Below are 23,375 nucleotides of genomic sequence, written 5' to 3'. Positions count from 1 at the left end.
TCGTCGACGACAACCACAACGCGGAACGCGGGAATGTTAACCTGAGAGATGCGCTCTAAAAAATCGCTACAGGTTCCACAAATTACTCTGCCTCCAAATTACGTTGATGTTATTCCTGTGCATAGATACTTGAAAGTTATCGTTTTCATCGCTTTAAAGCGGTAATGGTAATGGTCCCAACGCGCAGCGAATTTAAAAGCACTGATATAGAGCCGAGAAATTAAACATAAATTATATGTGCCTCATGTTCAGCATGAAGGAATGGAGGCGGCAGAAAAAAAAAGGAAAGAAGAATGAAGTTGATGAAAACATTGGAATAATTTTGACGTATTCTACAAAAGGAGGAGAAGGTTAAATATTACGTAAAAAATCGAACCTGCACGCATAGCAAGTACATGCGCCTACAAAACGTAAACAGTTCGCTTTGGCGTCACAGACGAATATGAGGCGAATCACCACTAGAGGCAAAGATACTTCACAATCACCTGTCGGATTCAACAAATGTCTCAGCTTGCGTCCCAGAGTCCCCTCTTACGAGAGTTACCGTTTAGCACCCTTGCTCACCGCCGAAGTGCAGAGGCGCTGGTGCACTTCCAGTGGCATCATACTGGTATGATTAGGTAGACTATTGGTATGGTATTTGGTCTACTACAGACGCCATACTTGAGCGCTTTGGATTCCTGCTGCTTATATGAACTTATCTGACGTGCACTGAAATCTCGCTGATTACAGCCGTCTTTGGATTTCGTCTTCATCGAAATGCGCCCGCCAGTGCCTGGATTAGATCCTGCATCCTTGCGTACGGCAGCCGAAGGTCAATCAATGCCCCTGAGCCACCACGTAGCAGCTTGGCGGCTCAATCATATAGACCCACCGCGGTGGCTCAGTAGTTAAGGCGCTCGCCTACTGCGTCGGAGTACCCGGGTTCGAACCCGACCGCGGCGGCCTCGTTTCGATCAAGGCGAAACACAAAAGGCACCCGTGTGCTGTGCGATGTCTGTGCTCGTTAAAAATCCTCAGATGGTCGAGATCATTACGGAGACCTCTACTACAGCACCTCTTTCTTCCTTTTTTCTCTCATTCCTTCCTTTATCCTTTCCCTTACGGCGTGATTCGGGTGTCCACTGATATAGGTCAGACAGTTACTGCGTCATTTCGTTGCCTTAAAACTAATTTTCAATCTACAGTCATATATATGTGCCATATACAGTCATATACTTCATTTTGTGGTATATTTGAGAACTGTGACCGCCTTGCTTGACATGTCTCTTGATATACAGAATGTACACCTCAAGTGCCAAAATGTTTTGCGTTTTATTTCGCACGCAAATCTTTGCCATGTTCTCTTTTTTTTTGCACACGTGTCCCCCCACCCTGCAAGCCATGTATACGGGGGGTTCAGGCTGTTTCAAGTGGAAGTTGTTTCCACTTTTTGCCTGAACCAACCCTCATTATTATGTGATAAAAACAAAACGATTGATTAAATATTTAGTTAATTGATTAATTAATTGATTGATTGGTGTAATAAATGACTGCTTACGGCAATAGCCTAAACCTAAAGTGAGCGTTCATTTCGCAGGATATATCCTACCTTGAAGTGGTAGACGGTGGCATGGTCCAGGCCATTTACCGTGTAGCAGTGGCGAGCAAGGAAACGCCTTCTGCGTCGGCACTCCTCGTGGGCCACGGCGATCTCCGTGGCCTTAGACGAGTCCTGGTCTCGCCAGTAACGAAGCCGGTACTGATCAAGCACACCGTGCGGAGGGTAAGGCGCATTCCAGGATACCTGTACGCTTTCCTGGGTCACCTCAGAAGCCAGAAGATCGGTTGGTTGCGGCGGGACTGCAGTACAAATGCCGGCTGAGCGTGGGGGAGAGCAGAGCACTCCCTTTCGATGTAAAATCTATAGATTCTGCAAACGCATGAAACAGTGACAACCTGCAGCTCCTTTACAGGCAACTAAGATAGTAATGCTATAAAATTAGGCCGATTAATTACTGGAAAATGTATTTCGGTGTCCGTTTTGAAATGTTCCGTAAAACGGTTACCATGTTTTCATGTTTCCGTAAGTTTCATAACTACACGGAGCGTATCGAGTGAATGGTGTTTATATGAAGAGAGCCTATGGACCAGCTAAAATTTATTGGGATGCTGTAGGACTTCATACACATCCTGCGGAAGGTATAGAGGTATAGGTATAGAATCGTAGGTATATAATCAAATCACTCTAATCGGTTACACATTAATAACATCTTCAATGTTTATGTTCAACTTAGTGGTGCAAAAATAATGAGACAACATGAAAAGTGTGCATGCATCCGCATTCTGTGAGTACTATATGAACTCTGTATTCCCATAACTCATTTTTCACCAAACACCCGCGACGCTTAAGTACTAGTATTAGACAATGTAGCAACGAATCAATGTTTGAGATATTTGTTGTTGTCTTTTCAATTAAATACTCACTGTTACGTGGCAAACATTTAGTTCACCAGTTTTCCGACAAATTGCTTCTCACCAAATCACTTATTTTTTTCTATAAAGATATAGGCTATGCACAGGGCAGTTCTTTCTTTCGTAGAGCTCAAGACAAAACTATAAGACTGTAATCTGTGGACACAAGTACAGCCGGATATTTTTCCTCAAGCCACGCATAATTTCCTTTTTTTTCTTTCTTACAACTTGTGCGCAACAGGCGTAGCCGTGCAGCCGAGAGACTGGGTTTCTTTTACCAACGTGATGTGAGAAAATCATTTTCAAGCCAAAAAGCATTGTCCTTCTTACTGTCTAAACGCCATGAGCACAAAAAGGGTATGATGTTCTCCATCACACACCCAGCCAAGCTATGCTGAGTTGCGCCTTGCGGCTCAGGGACATTCCGAATATGCGCGTGGACGGAAAATCTAACTATTCAGACGGTGATGTATTTTCCCTGCATTCGCGCCGCCATCCACTTCCTCGCGTCTTTGTCCGGCCTTTCATGCTAGACTAGTAGAAAGACGTCACTTGCCTGTTATGACTTGCGGCGTAATAGAGGAAAAATTGGCAGGCAAAGAACAGGGTTTGATAAAACGCGGTCCCAGGCTTTCGTGCTTGTATAGTTTAACTATGCCTGTTCGATTGCGTCTCATTCTTTTTTTATATTTATTAATGTCTCAATTAACGCGACGATCTCAATTTGCAAGGATATAGCGAATGACTAAGAGGGGGCGCAGGTTATGGGTTCGTTTCGGCCAATCAGAATAGGCGACAAAATATATTAAATTAAAGTATAGCATTTGAATTTTATAGTCTTTAGTATCATATCTATTTGCGCAAACTTCATTCCTTCCAGCGGCAAAAGCATCTTGTACGCAGGCAACTAGTAAATTCAATCTACGAGGCTCACGAGAGGGGGCAGTGGAGAAGTTCAAGGAAGCGAAGTGGGGTGACAGTCCAGCGCCGTTCTGAGCGAACACCTTTACGGTGTAGCGAGTAAAGGGATGCAGGTCGGCGTAAGTGTAGTTGGTGGACGAGACGTTTGCCTGTCTAACTTCCGTCTCCCAGGGGTCGCTGCTGTCAAGGCGTAGCAGATAGCTCTGTATCTGGCCGTTGGCCTGGTCACAGCCCACCGCGGACCACGACAGCAAGTCCAGCCCATCCGCGGTGACAGTGTGTCGCAGATTGGTAGGCGGACCATCGGGAACTGCGTGCGTGGTGGAGAAGAGTGAGGGAGAGAGGTTTATTTAATGAAAGACAGAGAGCTCGGTCTCAGGGATTATTATCACGCTTCGCATACTCTGCGCTGCGGAAAGATTAGAGTATCAAAGGGTTAAGGCAGGCGATTATGTGGGCAGAAAAAAAAAGAAAAGTCGATATGTACTATTGGGAAAAAAAGTGCTATACTCCACGCAGCGGAGCCGGAGCAACGGAAAACTGCATCGTAACTCCATCTAAAGCACGAAACATTGAAACGAGTCAAGCGACATACCTGAAGATAATAAAAGGCTCCCATTGGCTGTCTCGATCCCAGATGCGGCCTGTAGATGGCGCTACGATGCAGAGTTTCGTTGCTCCGGCACCCGCTGCGTGGAGTATACCACCTTTGTCCCGATAGTACTTCAATCTCCAAAAATTTTCGAAAAGATTTATCTCGCCGCAGTCATGCGAGCTAATCGACTGTAATGTCCGAAAGTGTACGATAATGAGCACGCCACATCAGCTGCTAACGTTGCCAGGCAGCTGGGTTGCGAGGTGGCGCAACAATTTTTTTTTCAAGATTTCGCTGCCAATCCGACGGGGTGGCTCAAAGTCTTTCAAAACGACGCATGCCACACCAGTGATAAAAGACAACGATGAAAATCGAGCTGCCCACAAGGATCGGTTGTCTTCCGTCCTTGCCTTTTAGCGCTCATAGTAAGTCTTACGCACCAAGAAACAAATTAGCCCTCTTGTCTGCTCTATTTTATACTCTCCAGCTCTCCAGTGAGTCCTGCTGCTGAGAAGAACAAATTACGTGCAGGATACTATATAGTTATTGAGCTTAAATTAGAAGTCTACGTAAACAGTGGCGATTAGGGAACATAATAGGGAACATGCGGAGGGAGGGCGTCGCCAGGCCAGTAGCCTTCAGCTTTACCTTCGCTTTTTCCTTGTATTTGAATGAAATCAATAAACAATCAATCAACAACCAAGCGTGAGCCGCCTGCAATTTCGCCTTTTACGAATGGCTATAACTACAGCCGAATGGGATTGTCATGGGCCAGCCTCAACGCTTTCTTTGATTGACTGCTGCTTTGCGGACGCACTTCAACCTTCTATTCTGGCGACAACACAGTACAAAGCAAAGCACACAGGTTCATGCGCTGTATAGTCGCTCGCCGCCTGAGCCCACTATTTGTGATTGGCGCCCGCCCTTGTCACAACCCCTACTACCTCAAGCGTGCTGTCGTGTGGCCGCCATATAATTTTCAAGGAATAGCGAAGCAGTTCGAGCCGCTAGCATGCTGCCTTCTTGAAGGTTATTCTTCCATATCAAAATAAAATATGATTGAAATGGTCCCCTGCGCCTCTCATTTGGCTGTCTTGTGCAATTTCTAAAGATACCCCGCTCTGTGGGTACACAGTTACAATTAGATTGTTTTGCATGCCCGTCGAAAATCCAGTGTCATCATTCGCTTGTTTATTTGTAAGACCCATGCGAAAAACTCTGCTGTTGCCGTTTAACTGATAATGCATTCAGCTGATATGTAGTATAGGTCAACAACCAAAAATCATGCTTTGACGAATACTTGGTTCCAAAGGAGAATTTGGACTATGACATAAAGAGGTATATTTTGTGGGAGTTACGAATGATTCAGTTGCGTTCGTTGGTTTCGAGGGAACGTGAGCTAGAAAAGAAGGTGAGTGTAAGAGGAGGAAGCGAATTGTAATTCAGAGAAAGCAAGCGTACAGTGGAATTTCAAGGCAGTAGTAACCCTAAGTCTGAAACGTTGTTCATGTTCAAAGGCGCATAATAAATGAAAATATGAGAAAAAACATTCGCTTATTGTAACATCGCAAAAAGGTTGTTGATTAGAAAAAAATTAGTTTACCGGTGGCACTTGAATGCCAGCTGGCGTGGAGCAGGGGAGAGAACAAACAGGAAAAATGTGAACAGAAAGAGAAGCGGGGAAGCCGGCAGGATGCTGGAAAGAATATCCCGTTATGTAAATCAACTGGCCGAGAAATGAAAAAGTTGCGCCTCGATGACCAGCATATTCCCTATGCATTTAAGCAACATTCCTGGCAGGTGAGGGGTAACCTTTAATAGTAAAAAATAACAGCGATGGAAAGCGTTTTGGAAGCCACTGAATGCACTATCCATCATCTTTTCGCTGCTGACCTGCTTCCTTGGTTTCAAAAATGTAGCTCCTTCTTGGCAAGGCCAGAAGGGCCCTTGTCCAAATCTTGACCGCGTATAAGGTGAAGGGACGAAGGTCGCGGAGCTTAACCGAGGTTATCTCCGGTTCCAATGCGACCCTCTTGGTGTCGCTCCTATTGAGGGTGCAGTTTGGTAGCAGGCTGTTGAGCGCCTTGTAGGTGACTTCGTAGTAGTGGACGCGATGGCTGTTACTCGGGGGGCTCCAACTGATGACTGCGTCGCGAGCGCTGCTCACCGCTGCACTGTTCGCGGGTCTGCCTGCAAAATAGAGAAACATCAAAAATAGGATAAGTTCTGCAAGAGAATTACAGCAAGACTGTAACGTGAAGCACATAGCGGGCACCTTAGGGGCACGCTTTGTAATCGACTAGAGTGTAGAAAGGTCAATTGCAGGAAGAGGGATGACAATGCCGTGCATCTATCTATGTAAGGGTACGAAATTTAGCACGGGAATTCCTGCGAGAAAACTACAGTGCCCACTTATTTGGCAGCGCACGGAGCGAGGTGTAGAGGCAAGGAGTCATATGTTAGGTGTCCTGTGTGTCCTGTTCACCGAAACGGAAATATCACTATTAGATGAATCCTCTTATGTTATCTTATGTTCATGTTGTTATCTTATGTTTACGTTATTTTATGTGGTCATGTTATGTTATGTTATGTTATGTTAGGTGAATCATGTTATGTTCTACTAGGCACTGCTATGTTTTGCACGAAGCGTGCCGGTCAGTGAGGAAAAAATGTTTCACTTCTGTTCTGAGTGTTCTTTTATTTAGGATTTGTTCTATATAAGACGCTATATATATATATATATATATATATATATATATATATATATATATATATATATATATATATATATATATATATATATATATATATATATTTAACCACTCAAAAAGGTCAGTTCGCGATCATATTGAATGTATTTTAGCACCTATTCTTTGCTCAACGTGTGTCAGTACGTTTTTTCTCCTCCCTGATGAATTTCAAAAGCTACCCTTTCGGGATCGACATCCGCATTCAGCTTGGTCGCTTGGTCGTTTCCGTGATAAAGGAGACGCTCCAAGATTGTGGTGGTTGAGATTTGGCTGAAGAAATAATTTTAAGTTAGGGCACGTTCAAAAAGCGGAATGGGTTGTGATATGCAAATTTCAAATCCCAAAGCGGCACATATTTTTTTTTTTCTGAGAGAGGCTGTAATGTTCTACTCCGGATGAATTAGACCGTTTGGAACTATAATAAATATGACAACGCATAAAAGCGAATAATTCTTTAAGAGAGAAATAATGCTTCCAAGTATGTGAAATTTTATTAGCTGCGTGCATTCATTAAATAATTTTTAATCAACTGTTGCTCGCGAAAGGAAGTTATCCCTGCAAGTAGCGACGCCTGTACATGACCTGTCATATGCCACTGAAGGTAAACCGTCAAATATGTCTTTTTGCATTAATATTTGAGTGCTATAGGAAGGAGAAACAAAAATAATTCCGCCTTGTTTATAGCCAACCTAGTAGTGCAATTTTGAGGACATAGCTTCTTTCGCAGGATTTTTTTTAATTGAACAATAGCATTGTTTGGCCTAAAGTATTCTGCAGCCGTGAAGTAAATAATTTGTATTTATTTATTTATAAATGTGTTTATTTAAAAATTTAAAAATGTAACGATTTTTCTGTTAACCTTACATTAAATACTTGAAAATGCCATATTGTTAACGGTGCATTTATATCGAGGGCAAAAGTTTGCGGGACCCGAGTTGTTGGAAAAACGTTTATTGTAGCACCCCCTCACTACCCAGTCGCCTGATATTGTTACCAGAAGAAGGAGCATTTATACCTTTAATACCTTCATACAATAACACGCGGCTGGGTACCTTCTCGGGAACACAACTTCGGGCCTAAAAGCAACACTGAGGAGAGACTGAATTCTGCTGTATCGCACAGATACCGCGTTCTTATAGAAAGATTACCACTTTCACCTTATAATGGAGCTTTAGTAAGCTAAAATGAAACAATAAACGAAATACATGTGTCGCCATTAGCGACCGATTCTGTGAGTGAAATACATGCGTCAACATCAGTTATTCAGTGCTGATACCAGAAGTTAGGCTTCCCTGACATTTACTTCAAAACGAAAGCAACCAGTCGTTTTCGTGCGGACGTCATTACTTTGCATCAAGTGATGGGAAAATTCTTCTATTCAATTTTTCTCAGCCATAAACTGTCTTTGGTGCAGGAAAAACGTCAACATAAACCAGGAACAACGTAGGGGTCAGTTTTTACGCTGAACAATTTTTGTAGCGTTTTCCGTCGTGTCGCTTCGAAAAGAGAGAACCATTACTTATGTTGCTGTGCATTATTAGGCAACCGTGTAATTATTACAGAAAGACTACTTTCACTGCGATTGCAGATTTCATAAGTTATAAACGGGAAAAGAAGGAACCACAGGTGTCATGACTTCATGACCCGTTAAATGCAGAACTCTGAGGCTAGGAGACACTGCCTCTTACTAAAGGCTCAGTATCCTTTTCGGTCCCAATGTCACGAGCAAGTTGAATTCAGTGAGGCAAATATACTATTTCTAACTCCAACTTCCACGGCAATGATGGTGTGCTTTCCTGCACAACAAATATGTAACCGTCTAAATGTGCAAAATAAAAATTTTTTAAAGCAATGGAATTTAATAAAGTTGTCCCCAGTTTCCTTATAATATGCTTCTTGAGATGCCCGAGCAGGCAACGATGAAGGCGACAGATATTCCAAGTGGGTTGCATAGCATTCAGGTCGCTGAAGAACGATTCTTCACAGCTCCGCTCTCGCTTAGAGAGGTGGTCATAGAGAGCAGTTTTTACCACACAGGCTTTTGAGCCTGACTCTTTCCCGCCATAAACGGCATGTGCACACTTCTAAGCATAACAATATACAATATTTGTATATCCACTGCAACCTTCTAAAGGAGCTTCGAATGAATTGAAAGCACAACTGGCAAGCTGTAAAAATGACGGGCTATTTTTACTCCAACAAGCATATCTGAGCATTCACGATAATAATAAAATTAATATATAGTAACAATGAATAAGTGCTAACAGAGATGTTTTAAAAGTGGTGAAGTAGGTACGAACAAATTATCAAAAGCCACATTCCTAAATAAAACATGCATTGCTCAGACTAGATCTACAGTTTGACCGGCAATCTATAGTTTAAATCTCTCACTATACTTTAAATCGGCACTATACATCAATAGCTAGCAGGCAACGTAACCCCCAAATTTTCCAGTTTTCACTACTTGGATGAGATGAACCCTCTGAAACACGCACCGGTCAATGCTCACGCGGCTGCATAGGTTAACGGAGCGCAGAAAGTGTATGTAGCCAGTTTTGAGGGCCCTAGGCAGTAGAACCAAGTTGCAGCCATCCGGTACTCGGGTCAGCTATTTATCTGCTATCCGCAGCAGCACGTTTATCTCAACTGTCCGGCAGGGCGCGAATCTACATACGAAGGCTGCACCTCCAGCGCAGAGATATTGCGGTACTGGGCTGAAGAGTGTGAGGAGGCATGTCAAGGTGATAAAAAGCAGCTTCGTAAACAGTCATCCTTAAGCAGGAGCAGCGAGAGAACAGTGATCAGAAAGGGTGGTAGGAAAGGAGATGAAGTCTGTGTTCTGTTGTTTCCTGCATGCTCACATGAGGCGCAAAAGGGCTGGATTGAGAAATACAATACAATCCAGGAAATACAAGTTCCTGGAAATACCCTAGTAGATACACTAGTTACATGTTACTGCAAGTTGTGTATTTCGAAGTATCTATCGCATGGCTACGTCTATCATAGCCTGAGTCGCTTTGGGACGTTAAACCCCCATAAACAATAAAACCTTTTGCAGAGCTGTAGAGCGGTGAACTTCAAAATTATCCTGAAAGAAATAGTAATGTTAAGCAGCCTTGAAAAGCAGCACTTCATAAATTTAATGAGGTAATAGACACAGTAAATAACTTCATCAGTGTAGGCCAGGTAAGCACCGCATATACAAACTATGAGAGAGAAGTTTCCAGAAGAATATGAATAGGGTCGCACGTATTCATAGACACTCCGAAGTTATGAGCAGCCGCTCGTTCATATCTCTGAAAGAGAAGGGCGCAAAACAGATGCAGCCTGCTATAACTCAGCTATGGGGCCGGAATATGAAAGCTCTGGAAGGTCTTAAATATTATTCAACAACAACGCGGCGATTGAGGTAGCCAGAAATAAAAAAAAAACATCATCGTCGATTAGCGGAAAAACTTTGCTTTGGGATATGATATAATAAATTAAGACACGAAAATTAATTTCACGAAGATAGTTGGCTGCAACGTGTCAGAGGTTCCTGCCATTAAAAGTGATAGATCACCTAAAGTAAACAGCATGAACTGGCTCTGAATATAAGCACTTTGCTGATCGAACCGAAATCAATAACCAGGACATACCCAACATGCCTAGACAGAAACATTATTCAGCGAGAAACCTTTTATGAACACAATTTTTCCCAAAATGTAAAATTTCACTATAAAAGTTAATATATCAACACATCCCACGACGGCAGTCTTCAATTTGTTTTTTTCAATTAACGTTTTTACTATCCTCAAAAGCGTTCCTCATCGGTTTTTTATGTAGTCTTAATTGTTGGGTGCGATCGATGGAAACACATTTAAACAAAGATTTTACTACATATGAGAAGAATGGACGATTAACTTCAATATTTCCGCAAAAGTATCTTTAAATTTTTTTCATTTTCAAAATTTTTGTCCGAGATTGTTGGCATGATTGTGCTTGTTCTCTGCATGTAAAGAGATGAACAACGGGTGCCTGTATATGCAACGCATTGGATTCCAAGCTAAAAAGAACCTATAGGGACCAATCTAAAGTGAAACACATAGATAGCATTAGAAACTGAATGAGATGGAGTGGCCGTGGCGAAGCTGTCATTCCACGCCAAGTGTTCTACCATTTTCTTGACCACCAAAGAATTCGTTGGAAAATATCCCACGAGTTCCGCATACTTGAATAAAATGAACATGCCAGCGCAGTTTTTTTATATTTTCCTGTTTTGAAGGCAGTTCTATTTTCTTACACGCCAGATAGAGGACGGGGTTAGCAACATTTTATTTTTTTTTTCTAAATGCATTCGAAATTGTTGAATGGTTTTAATACTGCTTACACAGGACGAGAGGTTTGCGTAGACTGAATTCGCTTGCAACGCAAGCAAAACCGTGCACAGGAAAACAGGACAGTGCGTGGGATTATAAATGTTTGATCAGAAGTCGCATAACTAAAAACGCACCTGCTTTGTATAGGCTTAAAGCGCATCAAACTTGAAACTTTTCAAAAATGTTTTTTTAGTAAATAACCAATAATAATAGTTGTGAAATGGTATCGTTTACGAAGGAGGACTATGCCGCCCCCACACCCGGATCTCGCCCGGTCGGAGGCCGTGATCTACAGACAATTACAGACCGGCTCGTTACTAACTCAAGTGCTTGCTAAGCATATGTGCCCAGAAGTGTATAAAAGTGACGTGTGCAGATTATGCGCGAAGGAGCGGGCCACTGCAGCCCACATCTTGTGGAACTGTGAACTTTGTCCGTGTGAGGCCAATGCGATGGCAACGATCCCGCCGCAATTTGAAGCTGCAGCGCGGAGTGGAGACTACGACACCCAACTTCAGGCCGTCCAGCAGTTCGCGGCGCGGCCCTCGACAGACAGCGACCGGGGAACTCAGCGGGGGAGGGCGCAAGCCTTACGCTACCCGCGGATAGTACCCGGATGCAGTCTTAAAGCCGCTGACGTGACGACGTCCAGGACGCGTCGCGGTAACTCGGCACCCATGTTAGGGTAGCCATACCGACTGCAGGCTCTCAATAAAGTTGATTCTCTTTCTCTTAGTAAGTAACCAAAACTGTTAAGATAGTTGCCTTCACTGTAACCCGTTCAGACGCGTGACTTTTAAGCGCAAAAAAGTCCCTCTAATGTCCCCACTAAAAATACGCAATGCATACGTCTGTAAACTTTTGTCTCTTCTCTACTTACGAGAGAAGTTTCCCGAGGATATAACTTTCTTTTTATTGGAAGTTGGCCTCAGCACTGGCACAAGCATTGAACCCCGGATGCAGACGGCGCTGTTGAGACTTTTGAAACAAATGTCGACGCAGGCTATATTGGACTGCGTTCAAATATAATTGGAAGTGATAAACAAGCATGAACCCTTGCCACAGCCGTGCAGCGCTAATCTTAGGGTGCATAGCAGCACGCTTATTCTGGGAAAATGGCGAGTCTACTCGACCGCTTCTCATAGAATCCTATGACGGAGGTGAGCTGTTTGCAAAATGTTATGCTTGCAAGCCCTAGGGTGTATTCACACAGTTACTTGGCGCCTAGAATATATCTACGTCTTGAGCATGACAAAGTTTTTTGTGCAGTTGCTATAATAGCCGCCAAATACTCAAGTGAAAGTAGCCTCCAAATTAACGCTGGTTTTCGTTCCAGAATATCTTTTTCTATGGTCTCGATAAGTCGAAGGCTGCCTAAGAAAACAGCAACTGAAGAATGAAGAGCCTCTTGCCTTAACGGCAACTAATGCTACAATAGCCTTCCTTGCCTAGAAACAACCCTCTCACGCTCATATCACGCAAGACTGCCCAAATTCACTACTCCAATAAATTTATTCTTCGAAATATTATTTCGCATGTTTAACAACTAATATCCTTTTGAAACTCATTTACCTTGTAGTGCACGGACAAGTGTCTGTAGAAGTATGTATTGGGTGTTCGTGTTTTGCCAGAAAAAGAGGGGTTATTACTCGTCAAAAGAAGCATTTTTGCTGTTTGGTGGGTTTTCGTCGCAACACTGATGACTATTAAATACCAGAATTCGTTTAATGCAGTCTTTTTGATGCGTCCTCGGCTTATGTATTTGCCTTCCTACTTTGGCAGTTTTTGAACAAAAAGTTTCAAATTGCATGGTTCGAAAGATTTTTCTGCATGCCACGTTTCCTGTGGTTCACTAAATTGAAAACAAAATGCTTTTTGACGATCCACGGAGTCATCTGAAATTCTACATGCACCTTCAAAAGCCTTCTAGAATCTATTATTATTCTAGAAAAATTATTGTTGAATCCGCACTCTACATGCTGCACCCCAAAATAAAAATTCTATGAAGATATCAGTATACTTTTTGAAAATCAAATCAGCTGACAAGTGTGGTTTTCAAGTTCGGTAAATCCGTGAGAATGTTTGCAAGCATATGCATGGTGGTCGAGCAAGCGCTGGATCATGTGGCGTAGAAAGGCCAAACTGGCAATGGCCTAAACATATTCGGCTGATGAACTAGGTTTTGGTGGAGAGGTTGGTGATGATTAGCATGATTTCCATTGTATTGCTGCCGTATTGCAAATAGCAGCTTTACTGCAGAACGCCACAGCAGTCAGCCGACTAAATCGTGCAGAATCCCCTTTCCCATCTTCACAAGGCTTCAATATAGGATTCCAATGTCACTATAACAATGTCAACGCGTCTGATATTCAACGTCCTTCACATGAGTAAGCCTAATAGAGCACGTTGAGAGGCGAGTTAATCAACCAGCCTGAGCTAGACAGTTGGGACATACAATACCCCTCTCCCGTACCTCCCCTGCATAAATTGCGCTTGCTGATAGCTAATTAGATAGAAAAAGACTGCGCCCTATTTCGTCGTCTACAGCAGGTGTAAAAATGAAATGCATAGCAGGAAAGACGTAACGTATATACGACGGCTCACAAATGGATGTCGACGTAGAGGTCAAGGCTCTGCTGCTGAAAGCTCCACTGTCTTTCTCTCGCTTCTGTCCATCGTGCTAGGCACCGTTAATGTGAAGATTTTCTTTCTTTTTAAGGTTGGTTTATTTGTCTCTAAATGGTACAAAATATCACAGGGAAAGAGGGGACGCAGGGAAAAATCCTGCCGAAATAAAGCTTAAAGACACCCCGCGCCCCGCGTCCACAAGAGAGCTGCAGGTGGGAGCGCCGTAAAATAAATGCCTAAATTTTGAATAAGCAATGCTCACAGCAGTATTTCTGCGCTCAATGAATGCAACCTTGGAAAAACAAAGCAATACAAATACTCAGAACAATAACATTGTCACTTTGTCTACGCATGCAACAGAAGCAGGCGTAACTCAGTTTGTAGATTTGACGGCAGCATATTTCAAGAAGAATTTTCCACACAAGCATTCCCGTAATTGTCTTCGAAGAGATAAAGGACAGCACTGAGTCTCCTCTTTGACATGTGTTCAAGTGGTATGTTACTGTTAGTCCGCAAGCACTGATCCAATGGCTACCAACACCAAGCAAAATCGTCCGTCGTCCGGTTTCGATCCCCAGTGCCACCGGGTACCCAGCGGTGATACAATGGGTACAAGCTTTCCCCTGGTATGGTGCTCGGCTTATTTAGGGTGTAATACTTGGGAAATGGGTCATAGACCCCACCTTGAGTAGCCGAAAAATACCTTGTGCTATGGCGCTCTTTGGCCATAGTCGCCCTTGCGCCATAAAAACCTATAATCATCATCAATAAATTTATATCTGGGAAGCTGTTTAAAATGGCAAGACTTACCCAGTAAACAGACGGCGAAAAAGATCACAACAATGCCCTTGACCAGCAACGGGCCAGACGGAATGGACCCCTTGAAGGGGACCTGTCTCGGAACTGTGCCAGCTGTGGAGAGATGCATCCGTGGCGGTGATGTTGACCGCGTCTCTTAATACCTTCGCACGAAGGCGCACAACAGTTAGTCTTCGGCAGGCTTCCAGCAGCACCACAGAAGTGGTCAAAAACCATCGACAGCCAAAAGGCACCACTCGGGATCAGCGCCACTGGATGAGCACTATACCCAGGGCAGGCAGATGATAAAGACGGCGTTCGCTGCCTACAGTGGATGCGAGCTACAGCCAAACATTAACTCTTGCACAAAGGTTACATATCGCGCCTCCTCCATGCATGGTTCTCAAAGGAAAGCACTGTTTGCAGCTCGCGCCAGTCGCAGGTCGGCTGTTGAGGGTGGTGACGCCCGTTGCAACTGAGGAGGGCGTCATCGAATGGAAGGACCTGTCAGCACGGCATGACGTGATCGCGGACGACTCACTGGCCTCTTCTCGGCTCGCAACGTTCTGCAAGGCTCAACAACAGCTCCTCAAAGACGACGCCGACGATAAAATGGCTGGGCTTTTGTTCTAGGAGCTCCGGAAGTCGCGTTTTTCCGCTCCCAATATCGACTCTGCCACTCGGCCACGCTCTGTGCTGAGCGATACACGGATGTCGGAGCGATAACTGCTTACGCCTTTCTCGCGTTCGGAACTACGTAGTACCGCCTATGAAAACAAAGGGAAATAGAGTAAAAGGAGGTGCCTTTTCAACGCAGTTTTCCTTTAGGGCTGGCTCTCTCCTTGAGTACATGCAATACAGCACAGAGGCTGTGCCTCGATGGTAGGTGTGCGCGTGCGGAGTGCAATAAAATCCTGGTTCTTCCCGGTAGGTAGAGAGCAGCCACGGAAATTTTTAAAGGAATATTTTAAGTAGACGAAGCAACAAGCTTCCTATTAGCCTTCTCAGAAGCAACTGTGTTTTGCTGAGGGTTAAAAATCGAAAACGATGGATGCGGATTCGCATTTTCGGCTGATGGGGGACTAAGTTGAAAGCACAATTACATGATGGGCACTATTTGTTTTCTCTTGCACCGAAGGTCGTCCGAAATGATGTCGTCTGTCGACTATTCAACAAAAGTGAATTGTAACCTAAGGCCGTGTTCGGTTAACGTGCCACCAATATATATTAACTCCTAAATTCAATTCAATGAATACGCTGACTACATAACTCCATGAAAAAAAAATTGGCGGTGGTTTAGCTCTGACTAAACCTGGAGTGACGCGATAGCCACTGCTGGCCGAGTGAAACTTGCTCAGTTGAATGGCAAAATCAGCCTTTTGCCGCTGCGTTTCGCTGGACGTTCCTTCTTCATCTTCGTTCCACTTGACACGGCGCATGTGCAGAGCTGTGGCAGCTCGGTTTCAGCGGCGCGCCGCTCTGCACCATGTGGCTGGTCACGTTGCTCCGCACCACGTGACCAACCACGAGACAGCGTGGCGGCGCAGCCACAGGGTGGCAGCGCCGCCAAGCTGAAGGCTCGAAATGCTACCGTAATGTAGCTATCGCTACAAAAGTGCTACATTTCTGTTCGTGTTTTCCTACTGACAAAGTTTCTTCATTTCCAGCAATAAAAATGCGCAACTTCATTTAGATGCTCAGATGCATAGACTAGTGCTCACGCTGTGAAATGTCGTTGTGCTGGTCAAAAATACACGTGCATTAACAGGAAACACAAATAAAGCGGGATTGAGTGATTGGTACCACATGCCTGCAAATATACATCTTGCCGCGGACACACCTTCGACAATAACGCGAAAGAACTAAAGGCTTCAGCATAGTGTCGCTTGAGAAACCCGAACGACGAGTGCTGCTGACATTCACATGGCAGAAGTCGTTCAATTCCAATATCCGGCTTCCAGTTGTGTGCAACCGACAAACGCATCAACTTGGCATGCACAAGCCAAGCACCGTCTCTCAGGCGCGTGCACACTTTTCAATGCGAAAGCATCGTGGGGCTCATTAGCAACGAAACCTGGCGTTGTCATTATCAACAGCAACACTAGTCACGAAAAATCCCGCATGACGTCACCAAGGTATTAAAAAAAGTAAAAAGTCTACCGAATGTTCGGGGCACTCAATGCATACCTACACGATTGCGAGGCAAGCATGCAACCCATAAGCCACAAAAGCACAAAGGGGAGCAAGCCGGGGACTTCATTTGTATTTATCCCAGGAACGCGGTAAACTTTCGACACATAAAACACCTTAGCTGCGTCCCCGAACGGTAAGATGTCGGTCAAGAGTAAGTTTAATATTGTCACGTAGTGGTGACGGCAGTGCGGCAAGCCTGAAGACAGCAAAAAGGCTTGCAAAAGAAACTTTTTTTGGGGCTTACTCACCCCCACAAAGATGTGAATGACTCGGCGGCGGTGTAGCAACAAGCGTGCTCTGCGATCTTCGAACAGAATGCCCGCCGTTTTCGGCGGTGCTCAATTTAATGCTGACAACGAACTTGCGAAATACGGCGTGCAAAGTAACCACAACACTCATGAACAAAGTAGAATCTGTTCTGCTTGGGTGAGACCAACCGATGTATATCTGGTCGCCTCTGGCATCTCAAACAAAGTGATAAAGCCGTGTACCGGCGGTACTGAGCAAGAAAAAATAGACATTGTAAATTTTTGCGGCAATATTTCCTTTTGGTGCGCCCTTACGAAGTGGCTGGTCTCTATGGCAAGTAACTTCGATAAACAACACACATCTGCCTTCGTTGACCAGTCTTCATAAAACATCGAAATTTGCGGCAATCGTAGAATGAGCAACGAATAAATTCGGGGTTGTTGGTTCATACTTCGGAACAATAGCGCAACAGGACAAGGGACCGAGTGTGTCTACTCGTCCTTGGGCCCTTGTACTGTTGCGCTATGGGGAACCTGCGCTGCCAAGGTGGCACTGCAATTGCGCCATTGAGTGACTCAAAAGTGCTTTTGTCAGCCGCTTGGGCCGCTGCAAACGCGAAAACACATCCTGCGCAATTAGATACCCGCGTTTGGCTGACAGCATTCATTGGCTAGCTTCTCTCGGCGTAGCCCAGATAGCCGACGCACGGCACGTGCGCCTTCGACAGAGCGCAGAGGCTCACGCCAATGAGCGCCTGAAGGTGGCGCGGAAAAGTACTAAGAGTGCTACCCAAAACTGCTTGCTCTTCTCACTAGGCAGTGTGTTATGGCGCTGCAATCGGCACCGCAAACTTCAGCCCAAGTTCCCCATTGCTCCGAAATCGTAGAATGAATTTAGCTGGACTCTAGTGCAAACCGTGCCCATTCTTGAAAGCAAAACAATCCGTATTCTTAACGACTTCCCCTGGTTACCCAAGTTTTACAATTATTTTATGGCTTTATCGGGTCTACGGTCATCTGACTGTTATGTCATCCATTGGCTAGTAACAAAGCATTTGCGGGCGAAAAAACAGGTTTTTATTTCTACTCGACCAGCACGTATCCGGCCTCCACCGCAGTCCCTCTGGGATGGTGGTAAGGGGCGGAACCGGAAAGGCGGAGGCAAGGAGGATGTTCTCCGCCGATAGGACAGCAGGAAAGCACGCCGCCATTCGTGGCTCTGGCTGTACACAACACTTCCTTGCCCCTTACAAGTGGGTGTGCCAGCGGTTGGGGAACCGGCACACGTGTGGGTATTTCGTCGTCAATATACGTTTTTAGCATACCAGTGACGAAGTAAGTCGTCTCGGCCTGCAGTGCCGTCCACCTTTCAAAATCATGTTTAAAGCCTGCGTCCAGCCGGCTTCCCTAGCGTGGTTATCACGGCTACTGTTAAAAGCCTGCTAAAGAAGTTTAAAAGAGAAAAATCCCACGACAGGAACGAGCAGGCCTTCGCAAAGATGAAGCCCACTGTTCTGCCGTATATGCGCAAAGTGGTCCCCAATATAAAGAAGGCAGCAAACAGGCATTGCATCTATGTGGTTTTTCAACACCACGACAGCTGGTCAGACTATGTCCCAGGATCAAAGGCGAAAGAGTCGACCAACGAAGCGCGACAAAACGCTTGTAAATGTTCCACGGTTGCCGTCTGCCAAATTCCGCTCAAGTGTGGACGCTTTGTTAACGACCGTGCAAGGAACCATGCGCTATCGAAGAAAAAGGACTATAAGTCAACTTTCTCTTGTATTGCATTGGGCGAAAGAGCTGTTAGTCAGGACTTACGAATATCTTGATTCTAGGCGCTAGCAAGAATCGAGAGCTGACGCAGCAAGGAGCCTTTAACTGCTCGCCTGAAACGTGACTGTGCAGTCGCAGTCTGCCCCTGGAGGATGGACACCCCGCTAGCACCACTTCGACCCCTTACTTCAACTTCAAATACCATTCGGCCTCCCACGCTGTGATACAACGCTGTTGGAATACTTCAGCGTGTGAGCAGTGCGGTTGCGATGAAACAATCGGGCACTTACTTTGTGACTGCCCTCGTTTTGAGCGAGAGCGTGCCTTCCTGGCTGCTACTCTCGCGTCCTCGCGCACTCGCGTCCTCTTACAGAAACCAAATTTTCTCGGGCCTTGGGCCAAACCTTCATCACAAACGACAGCGGTGAAAGCGCTCCTGAAGTTCTTAAAGGAATGGGAGTTGAGTACCCAACTCTAAACTTTAAGCTTTAAATGTGCGCCCTCTTTTCCCTTGTCGTAGTGGTCGATGGACAGCGAAAACCTCATTTCGTTTCCACTCTTTCTTTCCTTTTTCCCCCTTTGTTCCCCTCCCCAGATGTAGGGTAGCCTGCTGGGCATCGCCTGGGTAACCTCCCTGCCTTTCCGTTCTTCTGTTTCTTTCTCTCTCTCTCTCTCTCTCTAGGCGGAAGCAGGAGCGCAATAGCACGTGAGCTGTTGGAGGCGTACCACGTCAAGAGAACCGGCGGTGCTTGTGTCAGTGGAACAAAAGTTTTCTTTTATGAAACGGAGAGCAAATTCTTTCGGCGTCTGGCTTGACAAACGCATAGGCTTGACTTGAAAACCTCTTTCCGGGCGTTTTTTATTTTATAAATGCCTATATAAGTTGTTACAGTGTAGGGTATCAAATCGTTTGAACATTTACGCTCTTCCCGTCAACCTCGTCTCCCCAGAATGTCCAACACATTCGGCCAAAAATTTTTATTAGTGTGAAATTGTAGGGTACTGTTGCAGAAATCCTGAAGGTAATGTTCCATTCTTCCGATGTGCAGCAAAATAATTCATTTCAAGCTTTTCCATCACTCACAGCCCAGCGTCCGAAAGTTCCGGTCAGCAGCCAGCTTCTTAAGCGCCGTAACATAGCTGCTTAGTTTTAATGCTTCAAACGGTTCCTTGTTGGTGTTAACGACAGAATACCGAGGATTAGGACGACTTTGTAAGACATGTTGAATTAAACACAGCTAAAGGGGACAATTTTTTGGAGAAATATAACCGAGAAACACAGGCTGCCCCGCCGCGGTGGCTCAGTGGTTAGGGCGCTCGACTACTAATCCGGAGTTCCAGGGTTCGAACCCGACCGCGGCGGCTGCGTTTTTATGGAGGAAAAACGCTAAGGCGCCCGTGTGCTGTGCGATGTCAGTGCACGTTAAAGATCCCCAGGTGGTCGAAATTATTCCGGAGCCCTCCACTACGGCACCTCTCTCTTCATTTATTCTTTCACTTCCTCCTTTACCCCCCCCCCCCTTACGGCGCGGTTCAGGTGTCCAACGATATATGAGACAGATACTGCGCCATTTCCTTTCCCCCCAAAACCAATTATTATTATTAAACACAGGCTGAGAAAAAGCACTCGTCCTGTGCATTCCTCTGTATTATTGCCCGAAAATTGTTTTCTTAAGTGCTGTGCAATTCAACATCCTCGTTGAAAACGAGCCAGGCTTCAGCCTGCGGATGGCGGCGGCGCGAACTACTTCTGCAATGCACCTACGATCTCGTGGTACGCCAAGGTCACTGGTGTGCCTGGCTGGACCAGAGCCCATGCAGTGTCGTGTGTACAGTCTTTGCCAAAAGTAACCAGACTGCCAGATTTACTTCTCAGTTGTATAGCGAAACACTTATCGCACTCATCAAGCTATAAATCACTGTGAGGTAAGGAGAACCCTTTTCCTCACCTTTCAACACCTTTTGTTTTTTGGGGGAAGCCGTAGGGACTGCAGTATATGAGGGAGAAGCAAACCATGCAGCCTGGTTACTTTTGGCAAAGAGTGTACCTCTCCTCCCCGCACAGCGTGAGCAGCTGGGATCTTCTCTGCGCCCTCTCCACGTTCATGTTACCCTCGAAGTACAATGGCAGGCGTAGAAGCCGCGATGACCAGGATGAAGCACTGAATGCCGGCATCTGTCATGAAAGCACGAGCGCAGTCGCGGTGTTGAACAAGCGTTGACTAACGCTGGGCACAGATCTTCGTTCTTGTGGCCATTGTTTTGTCCATCGCCGATTTGTAAAAAGGCGTTTACGGACGAAAGCATACACTGTTTATTTATGCTCTAGCGGTACATATTCGCAAGTAAAGCTTTGGTTTTGGCTAGTTGCTTCATAACTGTAAACGTCGCGAAAGAGAACATGGCCAAAGAACGCGTATAAAAATGACGGGACATGGGGTAAGCGGCACCATTCACGTCGTTGTCATGTGCCTCTTTGCTTATTTTGTGTTTTGCGCCGCCTGTAAGATCGTTTGAATACCAGCGGTTTCCCTTCGACGTGGTCCAAGTCAGCTGTCCTCTTGGACGGTGGTGGGACCGGGGACAGCAAAGGGGGAGAGAATGAAGATGTTCCCGTGGGTCGGTAAGGAAGAAAGCACCCTGCCTCTTGTGGGTCCGACGCAGGACACCGGCATCCGCACTGTGGTCATTGACCCTTCATACATAGTTATATTGACTTGTATTTCAATTGCATGCTTCTAAGGGTCGGATGGCAGAGCCTTCATCTACCTTTTCACTTTGAATGTTGCACTTGGTATCACGTGCTTGCTCGAACCAATCAGCACATACTTTCTAGAAAACTAGGTATCTCGTGGAAAGATCCACCTTCCAGGCCCAGGTTGACGCACCTGTATGAAGTTACTCGAACGTGAGCACGCCTTCAGCGCCCTGACCTTGCTCGCAGCGTACTGGGTTAGTTAAAATCTAACATCACCAAACGTGACCTACAGGATCCTTTCATCTATAGCTTGGAGTCACAATAACTAATAAACTTAACTGGAACGGACATGTTTCTAACATATGTTCATCTTCGTTTCAAAAACTGTCTTTCATACGACATAAACTAAAGCAAACTCCACCTGATGTGAGGCTCTTAGTGTATTCATCAATCAGAAGACCTAAGCTTAAATATGCTTCCACCGTTTGGGGCCCGTGCACAAATCGTAACATTAACGCACTCGAAAGCATCTAACGCAAAGCTGCTCGTTTTTTTTTTTTCAGAATATCGAAGAACAGATTCGTCAACTGACCTTATGACGAAGCATAATATTCGAGCGCTCTACCTGAGGCGCAAGTTTCAAAGACTTAAATTTCTGTTCTTACTAAAACTAATAAGTCTAATAAATTGCTAATGAGCCCCCCTCCCTACCTGAAACCACTAGATACTCGTCTGACGAGGCATCGGCACGAACAACAAATAACTCCTTGTAATTCCAGAATTAATGCTATTCAATATTCTTTTTTTCTACATGCAATAGAAGAATGGAACCGACTGCCACCTCATCTAACAAGTAGCATCGACATGATTGACCTAATTAAATCTTGACGAACTGCTGAATGCTTTTGCGACTTTTAGCGGTACTTCCGGGTTTTCATAATTAAAGATTTCCCTTTTTCTTGTTTTCTGTTATGACTGATGTATTCCATTTTACTACTTTACAAGGTGAGTTCGTTCTCGCTGCCCTTGACACATTCATTATTGTATTCTGTGTACTAATTCTGTTACTCTTTCCTCTCCTGTCAGGGCCCGCCTAAGTTCCTCCAGAATTCTGTAAATAAAAAAAGTAAATACTGATGGCTTCCAGCCTCAAAAAACCGCTGCTTGCTCTGTGTGTAAAAACCTGGACTAGCTGCAAGCTGCTTTAGCGTAGTCAAACAGATCCCGGATCAGTGTTTCCGAACTCCGTTACATCCCGGCAGGCTACATCCACCTCCTACTAAAAGGCGTGAACGAGATATGGACTGCATGTATAGTTCAAAGCACTCGGTGCGATGACTATAGGACAGGTGAGTATAGAGTTCCCGAGCATGTCCGGACAGTGGCGTGGGTCGACGTCACCAATCGGGTGGCGAATACGGCTACACTCTCCATCGTTGAGGACGTCCACACTGCGGGAACACAGCTTTGCAAAGCAGCGCTGAGAAAAATTGAAAACTGGTTTTTGAAGAAAAGAAATGGCGTAGTAATTGTGTCACAGCTCGGCGGACACTCTAACCGCACCGAAAGGGAAGAGAGGAAGGTGGGAGTGAAAAAAGAAAGCCTCCAACCTTCCTTCCTTCCTTCCCTTACGGCGTGGTTCGGGTCCTACAAACATTTCCTCATGAGGACTGTAAGCACCGACCGTACTCTTTCACGTCCTAGCTTCGCGCATATGAAACATGCAGACGAGTTAGCGCGAGCCCGTCAGCATGTCACTGCGTCATTGGTGATTTAGCAGCTATATGTCAGAAACTGCACCTAACACTCAACACTACTGCGACAATTTTCTGGTTGCCTGCACGCGTAGGCATCGGAGACAATAAGCGGGCAAACAGTGAGGCGCGTGCACCAGGGTGCAAAAAGCCAGCCACGCCTAACGCACATGACATATTAGCGGGTACACATACCTGTCCT

At 45.2% G+C, this 23,375-nt stretch overlaps 1 protein-coding gene across 1 annotated transcript in view; it reads right to left on the bottom strand.

Annotated features, from left to right (window-relative positions):
- Positions 1-15,101, bottom strand: part of LOC144110923 (receptor-type tyrosine-protein phosphatase T-like) — a 39,012-nt gene extending 23,911 nt beyond the window's left edge. Inside the window, exons 1-4 of the mRNA XM_077643991.1 lie at positions 14,517-15,101; positions 5,864-6,160; positions 3,389-3,685; positions 1,592-1,842 (exon numbers count right to left, since the gene is read on the bottom strand). Of these exons, the coding sequence (XP_077500117.1) occupies positions 1,592-1,842; positions 3,389-3,685; positions 5,864-6,160; positions 14,517-14,634 (963 nt within the window). The 5' untranslated portion in view covers positions 14,635-15,101. The remainder of the gene's footprint in view (positions 1-1,591; positions 1,843-3,388; positions 3,686-5,863; positions 6,161-14,516) is intronic.
- Between the last annotated feature and the right edge of the window lie 8,274 nt (positions 15,102-23,375).

Source organism: Amblyomma americanum, chromosome 11 (genome assembly GCF_052857255.1).
Source record: "Amblyomma americanum isolate KBUSLIRL-KWMA chromosome 11, ASM5285725v1, whole genome shotgun sequence".
Taxonomy (NCBI): domain Eukaryota; kingdom Metazoa; phylum Arthropoda; class Arachnida; order Ixodida; family Ixodidae; genus Amblyomma; species Amblyomma americanum.
The sequence above is the reverse complement of the archived record's forward strand: the minus strand, read 5'-3'. Positions and strand labels throughout refer to the sequence as shown.